Here is a 14938-nt window from a genome sequence, read left to right as displayed (position 1 = left end):
AGCGCCCCGAGGCCAGGTGTGTTTTTTTTTCCTCCCCATTTTCATCCCGTTTTCATCAGGCGTGACCCTGTCATCTCCTCAGGCGACGCGGGGCGATGGTTCTGCTCAGGAGAATTGACTAGCTAATCCTGAGCAAAGCACTGGCAGACACTGCAGGCTGCCTCCATCAGTCAGCGCTTTAGGCGTCACTACCGTCACGAGCCACTGATGTATTTGCTTTCAGTGGTCCATAAAGATGAGTGTGTGAGTGTGCGCGACTCAGACACAGCCTCTGACTTGTATTAATGATCACCTCATCTCATTCAAGCTGAAAAACACTATGAAATAGTGGGGTTTTTTGGCAATCTGCCCTGAATGAGGTGTTTCAGGATCTGGTTTAGAAAATTGTGCACGTGTGCTTCCACTTCGGCACAGAGCTGCTTATGAAAGAGATGCATTTCACAATTGTCGCTAACAATCAAGCTCGTTTTCAACACCTAATTTGCGACGATGTCGTTGACCTCGCCCTCTCTGTATTAAACACTAGAGTGATATTAAAAAGCTCAAATCACAGTCAGCCAGTTGAAATTCAATTAGTGTGTGTGCATGTCATCATCTCGTTTATTTCTTCCAATTCAAATCAATATGCAGATCCTTGAAATGAGTTGTGGCATCTCATTTGTTACTGCTTGCACAGTCCGTCTGCATCTATCTTTGCAAGTGTTACCGTTGGTATAATGCAGTGTAAGTGCTGAGTGATTTGAAAACGTCAACACTGCATTACCTGAAGCAGACATATTTGCTGTTTAGTCAGTAAAAGTCAGTAAAACTAAACAAATGCAGCGAAACGCAGCACCGTCGTGTAACATTATTTTTAATGCAGGTTGTCGATTCATTATTTATTTATTTTTTACATTTTTGGCTGGGGGTTTTTTTCTTCTTTTTTTTCGTCCGGAGGACACAGACAGATTCCTTTAGGAACATAAAGGTCAGATAATGGCTGCCGTTTGCGTACATGTCTGCAAAGGGCAGCGATTAATCAGTTTCCCATCGTGCCTTCAGTAATGTGTGGGTGTTTGCACATATCTATCCCAGTCTGTGTGTAGAACAGAATGTTTTACATGATTGAAAATGTTCTGCTGGGTTTAAGTAGCGTGCTTCCTAAAATGTAATCGTGAAATAGAACCGCGTCGGAGCAGCGGCATCAGCCTGCAGGCCGTCTTGCATGTCGTTTCCTATTGAGTAACACAGCTGATTCTCATGCATTCTTATTCTATAGAAGCATAGCTCGTAGTGCTTTGCTCTGTCACACAGATAGTGAAGGCAACGGGAGTCAAAACACCCACTGAACTGACTTGTCGCAGATAAGCCTGTGCGTGTAGGGAGTGAAAAGGAAATGTTCTGTTACAGATGAATGAAATTCCGATTGATATTCAGTACATTTTTTATTCATTTCACCACTGTAAGGGAGCACCTGTAAATAAGTGACACTGTACAGGTTTGGAGATGGGTTTTTAAAAGGGTTCATTGAGCTCCACTGCTGCCATCTAAGCGCACACTTTGTCTCATCGCTGGAGCTTCCTTGTTGTCATCTGTTTGCCTTCATGCACTAGATTTGGTTACAGAAGAATGCTTTCAGGAAACTACGGAAAAAATTATATGCATCATAATCATATTAGCTTGAGAACAGAAGCCCTGATGTGATATTAAGAAAAAAAACAGTACCCTTTTCAGGGGGGTTCTTTTAGTTTCTACGGTTTTGTGGCTGAATTTTGTTGTGGATCATTTTAGTGGTTACAGTTAGTTGTTATTGTTATTGTACTCATTTAGGCAGCAAGTAGATAAAGTGCACCAGCACTCTATGTTCTAAATGGGACTAAAAGCGTGTTTTCTTCAAGGTGAGCTTCAAGTTAATAACAAACAATGTGTGTGCCCTGTGAGTGCATCACGAAATCATGAATGCTTTTAGTCTTTTTAAGGAAATAGATATTGCGACACATGGTTCAAAGATGAGAGGAAGAGGAACAGAAATTATCCTGGCAAATTCAATTAAATTAATAACTAACTGAACTATTTTGATTGGACTTCTAAAAGAGATCACTAAAGTAGTTTTTTTCACTTGCATCTGAGGTTCAACTGAAAGTCTGACATCAAGGATTTATTTATTCAAAATATATTCAAAAGCATTGTTGACAGGGGTTGAACTTTAAAACCACCCCAAAATATCTGATGGGTTTGAAAGAGAATTGGTTTGAATGTAATTATTCAAGCAGGGCCGCGGTTTAGTTGCCAAGTCCAAAACAAACAAGAGGATGTGGGCTGTATCCTCCCGTCATGAAAGCACTTGCTACTCAAATTCTTGACCCCGACTGCTCTTTCATTCCGTTTTTTATTCAACACATTCCTGAATTCCGTTGCTCCTTTTGTCCTGAACATCCGTAGTTCAAGAAGCTGTGCCTTCAGCCTGGTGGTGCTGCACTTCCTTACAGCGTCGCCCCGTCATTAAATAACAAGAAGCAGAACAGCATTCGTTGTGAGGATGGACTTGGTCTTCTGTCTCGTGATAGGAGCATTGTTTCAGATGGGATATGATATTGCAGTATTTGAAACAGTTTAAAAGCATGTACCGTGTGTCTGCTCTATTATTCATACATTGGTAAAAAGCTGTGGCCTGGCCAGTATCTCATCCCTCTGACAGTCGGCTGAATCAGAATTCTGTGGGAACAAAAGTTCAGTTAATTGATTTTGACTGCGGTAACACGCAAAAATTGAACCCAACCCGTCTTTTGCCTCCAAATCGCTCTGAAGATGGAGAACCAATCTAAATATGTCCCCCCCAGACACATACTGTCATTCCCTATCAATCTTCAACCTCCAATCCCGCTTCAGCCAAGTCTCATTTCAGCTGCCGCGGGGCCACTGGACTCTGACACATTACTGGACCTTTAGACACTTTGGTTTCTGGGCCCTGCTGTGGCCATAGAAGTGGGAAAATAGGAAATGGAATGGAAGAGGAAATAACAGCAGAGCTCAGAGTTTAGGGAGACTTTGGGCATACTGCAAAATAAAAACCCGTATGGAGCGGTAAAATGAATTAAAGTAAATGGTTTAGCGCTAAATTGGAGTAAATTTTGCATTTGTTGGAAAAAGGGTGGATGTGCTAAATGGATTATGGAAAGGCCAAATTAAGTCTAATGCGGCAAACTATTAATTCGCATGAGTGAGAGCAGTTTCTTATGTCAGAATCCTTTTAGATTATTCCAATGAAGTGTGAATGTTTGTCTTTGTCTCAGGACATCGTGAAGCGATGCATGAACTAGCTGACATGAAGGCCTGATTAAAACATGGCCGTTAAAAGCCCACGAAGCGTTACCATTACATGAGATACACCAATTACAGTGTTTAAATATTCTTTGAGGACCCAGGTAAAAAATACCAGATTTAGTCAATAAGTAGACACATTAGAAACAAGTCAAATTCTTGGTTAAAAGGCATGTTTTCTCCTAAAACGCCTTTTAATTAAGTTTAAGAGATGACAGATTTGGGGCACCCAGAGTGGCGCTGATATTTTAGAACCACTTTATGACTGGTCTGGAACATACCGAAGCTGTTTCACAGAGGCTGAAGGATCATTTAGGAAGATCGTTCCAGCCATTTTGCTTCAATCATACAAATAGGAAATTACACTTATCATATTCATATTTCATTGTACCGACACAACGTTGGCTGAGCCGGGGTCGCTATTATGCAAATGCACACAGTTAAGCTGCCATTTACATCAGTGGCCTGGGATAGAGATTTTATTTACTGTTTCGATGAATCATAATGGCCAGCCATCTCGTTTCGGGAATTGTAACGGAATGGTGGCAGAAATGGAGGGAGGGGCAGAATACTTGTTCCCCTGACCAGTGAATGGCAGAGATCAGTGGTCATTGGCCTTGGGTCAGTGCCTGTGGCACTCCAGTTGCACAGGACTTCTGTTGGAGCATCACATTAAGCCTCTGACGTTTTTCCCCGTGTGACTTTTAGCTATTTACCGGGTTTCCGGATCCCAGGAGTCACTTTGGTGACTATGATGTCATTATAAAGGATTGACATAATGGCAACACATCCTGCAAAAAAGGGCTTCAAGTATACAGCTATAAACTGTGTCCTATGAATTCAATCATCGACGCCGTGCTGTCGGACAGATGTGAAGCTGCCATTTAGGGGCAGAACAATGTGCTGTGACAGGTGGTGTTGAAGGCTGAGCTAACAGCGAGTATCCGACCCTGATGCATCCTCTCATCCCTGCCAGTACAAAGGTTGTGATGGCAACAGAGTGCCACCGCTGCAAACTAAAACACAACCCTGTGCTGTCAAACTTCGTCGTATATTATATATTTGTCAACTCTTTTTTTCTCTTTTTGTAACAGCTGCATTCATTGGCATGTGGAACATGTGGATGTATTTATTATTTTATGTATGTCATGATATCATTTTCTGAATGTCGTTTCGTAAAAACATATTTTTATTATTTTGCTCTCAATGCTTTGAATTGTGTGATGAATGGGTTCAACCAACACCGGGCTTCCCCCCCTTTGTAGGCACAAAAGCTTCATAAAACACACTTCATTCAGATAAAGGCAGTCAGCTCAACTTTGTTTCATATTACTCATTCCATACAATCTTACATTAATCTCACCAAGCGGTCTGCTCGCACACCATTAACAATCATGCCAAACGGCAGGAGATTGAAATGAACGATTAATAGCATGAAGTCATGTTTTTAGGATTAATAAATCAAGTGAGAAGTAGGGTAATTTTCCCCTAGACGTTTAGTCTTCATGCAGCCGGAGCCGTTGCCCTCTGCCAGCCAGTAGACAGAATGCCAGTGGAAGGCCTGTCCGTATTGGCCTCAGCCATCAGCCCAGATGTGACATCACTCGGCGCCGCGTGTGCCGGCAGTTCGGCTGTGGACAATCACAACGTTGTAAACAACAAAACTCTAGCAGCCCCTACCAGAGAAAGAGTCCGTTTATTTGGGCTGCGTGAGACAAAATGTAATCCCTTAGACAAGTAATACGATTATTCTGTTCATTTGCATAAACAGTAGATGAGATCGATGGTCTAAGCTTCAAAACCGTTGGCAGGGAGGACTGTTGACGTTGCCGGGAGGACTGAGGTGAGATTGCACTTATCAATTTGTAATGCTAGCTGCTATGCATGCTTCTCACCAACCTGGGGACGACGTTGACAAAACATGTGGCTGCCCCCCCGCCCACCCCCACCTCACTCATCCTCTGACTGGCTTATCTAGAGAGCTCCAGCACTGCGCTCTCGTGCAGCACAAGGCGGGAGGAGACAATGACACATCAGGTCCCCCTTCGCACTCCCAACTAATGTCACTTCATCCTGCATTTCCTATCACAGCTGATAACGATGATAATTTAACCAGACGGCAAACTGTTATCCTGTAGACCCCCTGGCTGTCTTCACTAAGGAAATTCTTATCCCTGTTTTCCACAAGTTTATTTTTTATCATATAGCCTCTGTCTCCTCGAGAATCTTCTGGGAAAGAGGGGAATGATATCGTTCTGCTGCATATTCTCTCACATCCTTTACAGTAAGCACAGTTTGGGTTTTACAATACTAGAATACTAATTGGCTATTGAGAGGCAAACGATTCAGTATGGCGAGAGAAGTGTATTGACATGTAACGTTTAAAAAAACAAAGATGATTCAAAGAAATGAATAAAATTCCATCACATTCAAATAGGAAGGTAGGCTACAGTGTAAGTGATGGATAAACGATGATGAAAGAGACTTCCTTTAAGTTAATTCACCATGTTCCATGTCTGTAACTTTGTTGAATGGTTATTTTAACACCTGAACGGATTGCAATAACAATAACAAGTCGATCTTGCTCTCTTTGTTGCGGCAGTTAACCGATTTTTCTCTAATTAAGTTTGGTTCACTATCTATCCTTCTTCAGCAGCGATCAATCCCACAGCTGGGTAAAATGTTTCTCATCTCAAAGTTGTGGTAATTACAACTTACGGTAGGTCTAAAAGCAACGTCTTTATATTTTAATTATTATTCAACAATTTGAATTGGTTACTTTATTCAATTTCTTTTTTTGAATAACATATTCTCGTTGTAGAAGTATATCAGAGAAGGATCATGAAAAACATATTTGTCATCCAGTATTCATGTCTTGCTATAAAAGATGAAACACACAGTGTCCATTCAGTCTTTGTCCTTTATTTATCCTTTGTTTGGTTGCCATTGCACAATCCATACATGCAAACTGAATGAATAAGTAATCAAAAGTAATCTGTGACCATTAAAGGGTTTTTTAAACTGCAATGAGCTGTTTCTCTTGGTTTTGCTAAGGGCCAGCTCTTATTCAATAAGGGTGTTGCTGCTTGAGTTGCTCTGTAAAATGTGGTTCCATTATCGGGTCCATTAAGTGTACCTCTGTATAATGACACTCGGCTCGCAGACGTTTTTCTCTCAACCCTCTTCCGATAACCCCTTTTTACATTTCATTTTGGTTATTTAGCGGGCAGCCACTTACATTTAGTCAGTGGACATTAATGAAAGGCCTGAAAGCCCTGCTACACGGGCTCCTATCGTACAAGCAGGGAGCTGGTGTTGGCGGTTAATTTGGGTTTCAGGGGAGGAAAGGTGAGCGCTAAAGTGATCCATGTGCTGCGCAGGATAGAAGTGTTTGTGCCATGGCCGAAACACTTGATCAAAGATACCTGTGTCGCTCCCATGGGTGAAGTCGACGACGACGAAGATGACGTACTAACTCAATAAATGTGTCAAAGTCGACGCATTCAGGGAATACACAGAAAACCAGAAGTGCCACCTTTGTGAAGCTGATTAGATTCACTGCAGGTGCAATATATATAAAGTCCTTGCTCGTGGTATAACGGAAACCCTCCCCGTAGGTGACAGACAAAAGCCTTTTTTTTAATAAAACCCTACAATCATCCTGTTGACTGACACACATTTTAATGTCTATAGCTAAGAGCAAATGCAATGCTTTTCTTAGTCTTTTTAGCGTAACCCTTTCAATGTTGTGGCACTACTCCTGTACGTACACCAGTCTTCCATTGATTAATGATGAATGACACAACGCAGTATTAAAACTCGGATGCTCAACAGAATGCCACACAGATGGATTGACTAACTTTACAAGAAGAAGCAAATCTGTGAGTTCTTCTGCTCCTCTCACGGTGCTTTGGCATATTTAGTCTCCTATTCTCAGTTCTGCCGTTCTTCTCTGATGGATTGAGTATTTTCATACAGTGTTGTCTGGATGTTGGAGCGTGAAGTGTAATTTATGCGAGGCACTTGATTGTGGAGCCCTGCGACATTGGGGCTGAGCAGTTTCCCTCACCCCCCCCCGCCACCACCTGCCCCAAGGATGCATGAAATTGAGTAGAATGGCTCCACTCATCCTTATATGAATTACTCCCCATATGCTCCACCTTGACAAGCCTGTTCAATGTGCAAAAATGTCATTTTTTCAGATTAAATATGTTTGGAGGTTGAAGAACTTGAAGCTTGACATTTGCCATTTGTGGCTGATTTAAACCCAAGTGAAATCCTCTGTCTACTTTAACACATTTGAAGTGAGTCAAATTGTGAAGAAAAACGTATTTCTCTGCGCTGCTGTTTTCATTTTGTTGTTCGCGCCTTTGAGGAAATGCGTGGGAGGAGCTCTTCAAGCACCTGTGACTGACTGTGAAACGAGCCGCTTTTCTTTACCTGCGCTTCCCGCCACCACGCTCGAGTTCAACAGGCAGCAGATATTGTATCAAAGACTTGTCTCAACTCATGTGCTGGTCCTAACCTGTGCCAGTGATGATGCAATGTGATGTGATGTAGTTATACCAGTTAAATAGGAAACCATCACCTCCTTTGTAATATTACCATGTCTATTCAGTTTTGATGCACTAAAGCTGCGTTTTCTCCATGCACGTTGCAGTCCTGCTGCGCGAGGAGGTGGCCCAGCTCCAGGAGGAGGTGCACCTGCTGCGGCAGATGAAGGACATGTTGAGTAAGGACCTGGAGGAGACCCAGCGAGGCTGCTCGGCCGACGTGCTCTCGGCCACCGAGCTGCGCGTGCAGCTGGCCCAGAAGGAGCAGGAGCTGGACCGAGCCAAGGAGGCCCTGCAAGGTGAGGAGCTCTCCAGTGAACAAGCAGCCGCTCTATTGTTTTTAAATATGGATGACGATGAGAGAGTGAAGGATAAGAGTATTATTGGATAAGATTATCAGTTTTTAGTTGGGGCAAACTGGGAAAATAACTGATTGTTCATTTGAGTAATTCATTTCTTGAAGGGATAAACCGTTCGACGGCATCTTTATGATCCTTAGTGGTGCTGTACCGTACGATAATGTTAAATACTGTTTCATTTCCTCCTTTCTCATTATTTTAAACCTTTTTCGAAAAATGAATGATTCATTGCAACCACAGTGAATAAAAAGCCAATTTCCCGTATATCATTTCCTCCTAATATTTCTGCGTATATTTTCATGGGTTTCTCCCCATAGAAGCAATTTGCTTTAATTTATCTTGAGGGGATATGGAAACATTTGCTTATTTTTAGTTTATTAGAGTGATCCAGACATAAATATTACTGGATATCACAGTTTAGTACACATAGCACACATAAATTATTCACCAGTAAAACAAAAAGTTGTTTGCTGGAATCCAGCGTTTCTACATTTTAGTTTTAGAAATCCCTTATTTGATGAAGATTTCATCTGACAGTGTGGTTAATGCGCCCATTAGCCACTATATAATCCATCATCACATTTTTACGTTCAAGAGAGCGCTGCGCACTGCTCAATTCCCACTCTGCAGGGAGTACCATTTGAACATTTAGTTTTTGCACTACACTTTATATTAAGACACATTTGGGTGAAAAAGATCTTTCCCGTCCTCATTACAGATTCCTCACTGTGAATGACCAGCAGATCCATGTGCTCTGGGTCTGGTAATTGCAAAACTACACATACACATTGCCTTTATTTTTGTACAAGATAAAGTAATGAACGAATGTTCTGCCAGGCAGTTAACACTGGATTTCTGTGTGCCATCAGCATGGCAGTGTGTCTTTCTTTTCAAAGAATAATCGCCCATGTAATGAGACCCATGTAACGATTCAAAGCTCCCCAATGACATGAGGACAGCTGAAAGCTTATTCAGCTTCCGAGGCAAACTAAAGACACACCTCTACCGACTATACCTGGACCCGGTAGCACTTCATTAGCACTTCATTAGCACTTACGACAGCACTAACTTATTGCACTTTGTAGTGTGGCTTCCTGGAAGAAATTGCAATCTTTTTTTAAATCCTTGTTGTTTTGGGTCTGTTCCCTCTCCGTTGAATGCACTAATTGTAAGCCAAATGTGAAAATGTAAAATTGTAAATGTATTGAAGGCCAAAGCCTACAGAGCCCAGCAAGAACCGACAACAACCAGCGGGCATGAAGAGCGCTTTCGGTTGGCTGACGAGCTCCAGGTTCGTTAAGCAGGGAGGATCTGGTCTGCAATTAGGACGTAGGACGTGGGAGGGGCACAGGGACACTTTTTCACACTTCATCCTCATACGCTGACACTGTGGCTCGATCGCACTTCTATTTTTAAGCTCTTTTTATTGTGTATTTTTCATCATGTGGCAGATAGCAGCCATGTCCACCACATTCACAGTTAGTAGAGTTCTGTCATGTCATTTTCCTAACTTGAGACTGTTTTTAGCATGTTTCGGGTACATAAAGAGTTTCATCTCTATCTGAAGAAAAAGGCAGAAGTGTTTGCAGTCAGCAGAGCTAAAACCTCGCCAGGACACCAGAAGGCAAGATGCAATGACTTCACAGTCCACCTTTTCGCAATGTTTCCAAGTCTTGTTTACACAGGATCATTTCCATACAACCAAAACCTGGTGATGTACATTTGCAATAATCCAAAGTGCTCAACATTCTTTGTCTTGCGATTTATTGTATTTGAAGGTAGGAGTTCTTCTCGTTCATCGCAAGTAGACACCCAGGCTCCACAGGCTGATGTTCTTGTGAATACCTCATTAACTGCAGGGGTTTTCCGTGTGCTGCCAATCGATGAGAGGCAAGATGTCCACTCTGTTTGATATTCCCCAGTTTTCACAAGGCTGGCATATTGTGAAACATCTCGCCAGATGCTTTGGCAGAGAGTTTTCTTCAAAGAATGAGAGCAATGTTTGGAAAACTTCTGCTCTTTGGGTGTTTTTATTTTCAATAAGGGGCACCCACCAACTATTGTGAAGCAGACTAGCCTGGTGTTTTCTTGTATTTATTTTCCCGTGGTTCCACTCTGGCTGAAAAAGAGAAAGAATGAAAAGCTTCATCCCCTTTTCTGCTCTGTGCCTCTCAAGATAATACCTGTTTACTTTGGGAATGGTCCGCTCGGTTTGCGGGTGAATTACGTGCAGATTCTCTGCTGCCTGTGTATACAAAATGGAGAGCGCAGAGAGGAACACCACTTTTCAGTCTTTTGTTCTTCATTTTTTCCCTCTGCCTTTGTTTGGTGTGATGCCCAGAGTATTTCAATGTAAAGGCCCGAGCTCACTCCCACGTGTGCCAGACATGAGCCTGTGAGCACTATAATTGCAATCGTGGGTAATTGCCAACCTCTCACAATTGCAGGTTTCTTCCGATGCCTGTGGGCACTCGATCCATCCTGAGAGCTGCTGCTTCAAGTCATTTCATCCCCACCAACGTTAAAGTACACAAACAATGATGAACTAAAACTGTCTTGGTGAAATCAAAAGCCTGAAAGTGAAGGCTACTGCAGTTGGGCTGTTTCTGAAAGGTGTTTTCTTGACTGTTACTTGGACTTTTCTCATCAAAGTTGTCTTCATGGTATGTGCTGTTTTAAATTAGCTATTTCTGCTTTGGTTAATTACTATCACTGAGGGACTCGCAGTCTGTCCATGACTCAAATGCAAGCAGCAGACAGCAACGGTGTCATCACAGCACAGGCTGCCCACTCTGCTCAGTGTCATTTCACGCTGCAGCGTTCTCACAAAGCAGCTCTGTCCTTGACTTCAAGGCGCCTTCCTTCATTTAAACAACATTACACACGTGCACAGACGCAGTCAGAGCGCAAATATAAAATAAATATCATTACGCTACATGACATCTTGACATGAAAGTCATTGCAGCAGTAAGTTTTTTTTTTTTTTAAAGAAAGAAAAAAAAACTCAATTTTGGGCAAGAAAAAAATAATTCTAAAGTCAATTCATCTGTCTTCTATGGATTATTTCCCATTGCTGGCAGAAGCTTCATGATAGCAGGTAATGAGGATGGTTTTTCTGTTGAATTTGCACCTCAGTCTACTTCAATGAGATGACTTGGAGTGGGTTTGGGTGGCAGCGGACTCCTAGTGGTAATCAAGCGCTCCTCGGTTAGACTTGAATGTGTTGAATCAGAATCCACGACTACGCCAGCCTCGCTTAGCTTGCACCTGAAAAATGAAGCTCAGCCTTTTGTAAGATTGCAGCGGCAGTAGATGTTGTTTTGGGATCCAGTGAGAGACCGAGAGGTGAGTGATTAGTGGCTGCTACTGGATCAAAGTGTGATTCTCTCCTCGATCTCCTGACGTGTCAGTTCTGCTGCTTAAGTAGCTTCTGCACAAACAAATCACATATTAGTGTGTCTCCTTTGATTTCTCTTTAATGGCCACCTTCTGGGTTTTTCAGAAACTTATGTCATATGTCATCGGCAGTAATTTTTGTTGATGGTCGATAATGAAACATTATTTCATTTTAATGAACCATGATGGAAAAAACTAAGGACTGTTAGATAGCACTGGTGCCGGTATCAACCTCATGCAGGCAGTGAGTTTTTTTTTGAAGTGGAAGTGAGGAGGTGAGATCACTATGCAGCTTTGAGGCTCCTACTTCATTATTCAGCCGGTAGATTTAAATCCCAAACCGTGAACCCTGGACTCCCTCCAATGAGCTGATGTCTCTTTTGTTCTCTCCCCCCAAATAATTATGTTAAGAGCCGACTAAAAGCCTCTCCCTTCTCTTTCGGGCTGAAGTTATATGGACCGGCGTCAGTGTGGAGATATTTCATTCATTAATGTGCAGGACAGGATTTTCTAGGGCAGTGTGTTAAGTGGGTCTCCCTTTGTGTACTTGTCGTTGCAGGTGAACTAAACTTGGATTGAGGCCTTTGCTAAAACACAATATTAGGTTGATTGACATGCGTTAACATTGCATATAGCATGGACATTCATTCTCCAAAGAAATCTGTATTGCTGTTAAACACTTTCACTTTTATTTATCTCAGACACCAAAGGAAAAACTCCATTTGTTACTGCAAGCCAAAAAACTGAAAGGCAGGAAATGTTATTCGGCTGAAATGATGGCTGGGATCTTGTTCTATTTGTACCCTAATGGACGTGGCACGCCAGATAATGAGGGTTGTTGTTAAACCATAGAGAAGCGATGAGTGGTGTGTGAAATACGATGCACAGCGAAAGGTAGGAGAGCCGCTGTGAACGAGGCGGCTGGGTTTGATCCGGTTCCTTTAAAAACAGCGACCCAAAAGTATTTCATTGCAGTGCTGAGTGCCGTCGGAATCACCCTCAGACTATCAGGCCTTTTAACATGTTGATAGTTTGTAGTTTTTCTTCTTCACAAACAGCAGCAGCTCTGGTCAGCATGGATTCATGAGTTTCTGCTGTGACATGTTTACACACGTCTCCCCCTGCAGTTTGATGTGACTGGAACAAACCCTAATAACCCTTCAACTCCACTCGGAGGAGGCACAACGCTGAATCCCAACCAAATAAACAACTCCTCCGTAAATCCAGTCATTGTTTATTTATATCTACTTCATAGACATGCATATTTCTCTCTATTCTACCTATGTATTCATCAATACATCAACAGTATTTATTCAAAGTTCTGTTTGGACACATTTTGCGAAATACGCTTGTTTGCTTTTCTGGGAGTTAGATAAGAAGAAAGATACTACTCTCATGTCTGTCTCCTGAATATGAATCTGGAGCCAGTGGCTTGTTAGCTTAGCTCAATAATTAACATGTTTGTTTAATCCTCTGGCCGGCTGCAGGGACTTGCTTGAGTCGTGTCACAGTGAAGTTAGGCGATCAGCAGAGATTTCTGTGTTTCCCATTTGTTTGCAAAGCCAACCATCTGCTGCCTGTGGCTTCCCATTTATTGGACATGAGAGTAACTTATCATCAAACTCCTAACAAAGAAAGCAAATAAGCTTATTTCCTCAAAATCTTGTGTATAATAATACAGGCAGGTATTTTTATACCATTTAGCAGTGATAACAGGGGCCTTGACTGTTAATGGTTGCTGCCCACAATATTGCAGAAAGTCAACCATTGATGTGCAGTTACAAAATAGAGGAAAAACATGATCAAAAAAAAATCCTCAAATACATAAACTACATTCCTGGGTTGAGTGCAAGACAGAACAATGGCGCTTGCATGGATATCATTCAAGAAAAAAGACTATTAAACTGAAGCCTCTGCAATAGTTCCTCTTCATGTCTGCCTCCTCCTCCAGTTTCATCCCTATGATTCCCTGTGGCCCCCTCTAGTTTCATCTGGTAATAATCCATCCAGGCTTAGACCGATCCGCAGAGTATTTCTTTCATTAGTATGAGTGTCCTGGAGCAGGATGCCACCACTCCCCATCTCACCCACATTCTTAAGTATACGGTAACTGTAAGAGCCCTGGACTGCCCTTTGTTCACCGAAAGTGCTCGTATGTACGTTAGAAATGGCAAGTGAGAGTACTATGTGAATGGACCCATTTACCGAGTCACAGTGAGGGCTTTCTTGTATCCGATCACCAGGAAGGGTTGATGGTGCCAAACGGTCACAGGTGCAGGATGTGAGGCAGCAACAGTGCTTTTGGCTCATCTCAAAGACGGCTTTGATTTCCCTTCCCGAGGCAGGTGCTGGGAGGTTTCCTGTTCCTCTTGGCCAATGAGAAATGTTCCCAGTCGACAATTCCCCCGGCTAGTTTGGCTTGAGTATTGCTTTCGCTCAGGAATTCCAGCAGTGAAGAGCGGGTGTCAGGGAGAGATATGAAAGGGGACAGGAGACAATGGAGAAGAAAATGAGAGGGTGAATCCGTCCTTGTAAAAGCGCACTTCATTTCCACTTGCCTGGGCAGGTTCCCAAGACAACAACTTGTGAATGTCATGCAATTAACCGGGCTGTGATATAAGTTAATTAATGACACACAGCTGGCTCGCAGGGAGATAACGGAGGGAAGGAGAAGAAGAAAGGTAGACACATGACAAGCATCAAGAAGGGAACGGGGAGCCATGTGACGGTATGAAAAAGCCAGGAATAGACAGGACAGTATAAGGTCAAAGTGAAGAAGACAGAAGTGGGCAGACACAGGGAGAATACATCAAATGTAAATAAACTCTACGTTGCCAGTTTGGGAAGAAAGCTGTCGGGGAACTTGTCTCTGAGCAGGTGCTTGGAAAACAGTCTCGCTTTAAGAGGGAGAATCAAGAGAAAGCAGGAGATGCTGAGCAGAGAAAAAGGACATGTTGTCATTGAGGAAATTAGTGCTTCTGTGGATAACTGCACTGAAGGTATTCTTCATGAGCATGCGTGGGTGAGGTGCCGGAGGATTAGAGAGAGTGTGTCAGAGAGAGGAAAGAAATGAGAAAGAATCCAGCAGCACAGAGGAGATTGACAGGTCGGTTCATGTGTGATTCACCCCTTCATCAACATGCATGCAGTCACGCTACATAGGAACATCAGGGGCGTACTTCATGTTTTTACCCATACTGGTTTATATTTGAACGCCCATGGTAATTATTCATGAATAAACTGCTGGAATGTCCCGTTCAAAAATAAATGCTGCACTTCCCGTTTCTGCAATTTATCTGTGGGAATAAACGTCCAGAACATGCTATTTTC

The 14938-nt window shown here is 42.5% G+C and overlaps 1 protein-coding gene across 3 annotated transcripts in view; it reads left to right on the top strand.

Moving 5' to 3' along the window:
* kazna (kazrin, periplakin interacting protein a) overlaps positions 1–14938 on the top strand; it is a 121510-nt gene that overhangs the window by 99783 nt on the left and 6789 nt on the right. For all 3 annotated transcript variants that reach the window (XM_062563982.1, XM_062563988.1, XM_062563985.1), the window contains exon 5: positions 7961–8152. In XM_062563982.1, the coding sequence (XP_062419966.1) occupies positions 7961–8152 (192 nt within the window). The remainder of the gene's footprint in view (positions 1–7960; positions 8153–14938) is intronic.

This window comes from Pungitius pungitius, chromosome 1 (assembly GCF_949316345.1).
Source record: "Pungitius pungitius chromosome 1, fPunPun2.1, whole genome shotgun sequence".
Classification (NCBI taxonomy): Eukaryota; Metazoa; Chordata; class Actinopteri; order Perciformes; family Gasterosteidae; genus Pungitius; species Pungitius pungitius.
The sequence above is the reverse complement of the archived record's forward strand: the minus strand, read 5'-3'. Positions and strand labels throughout refer to the sequence as shown.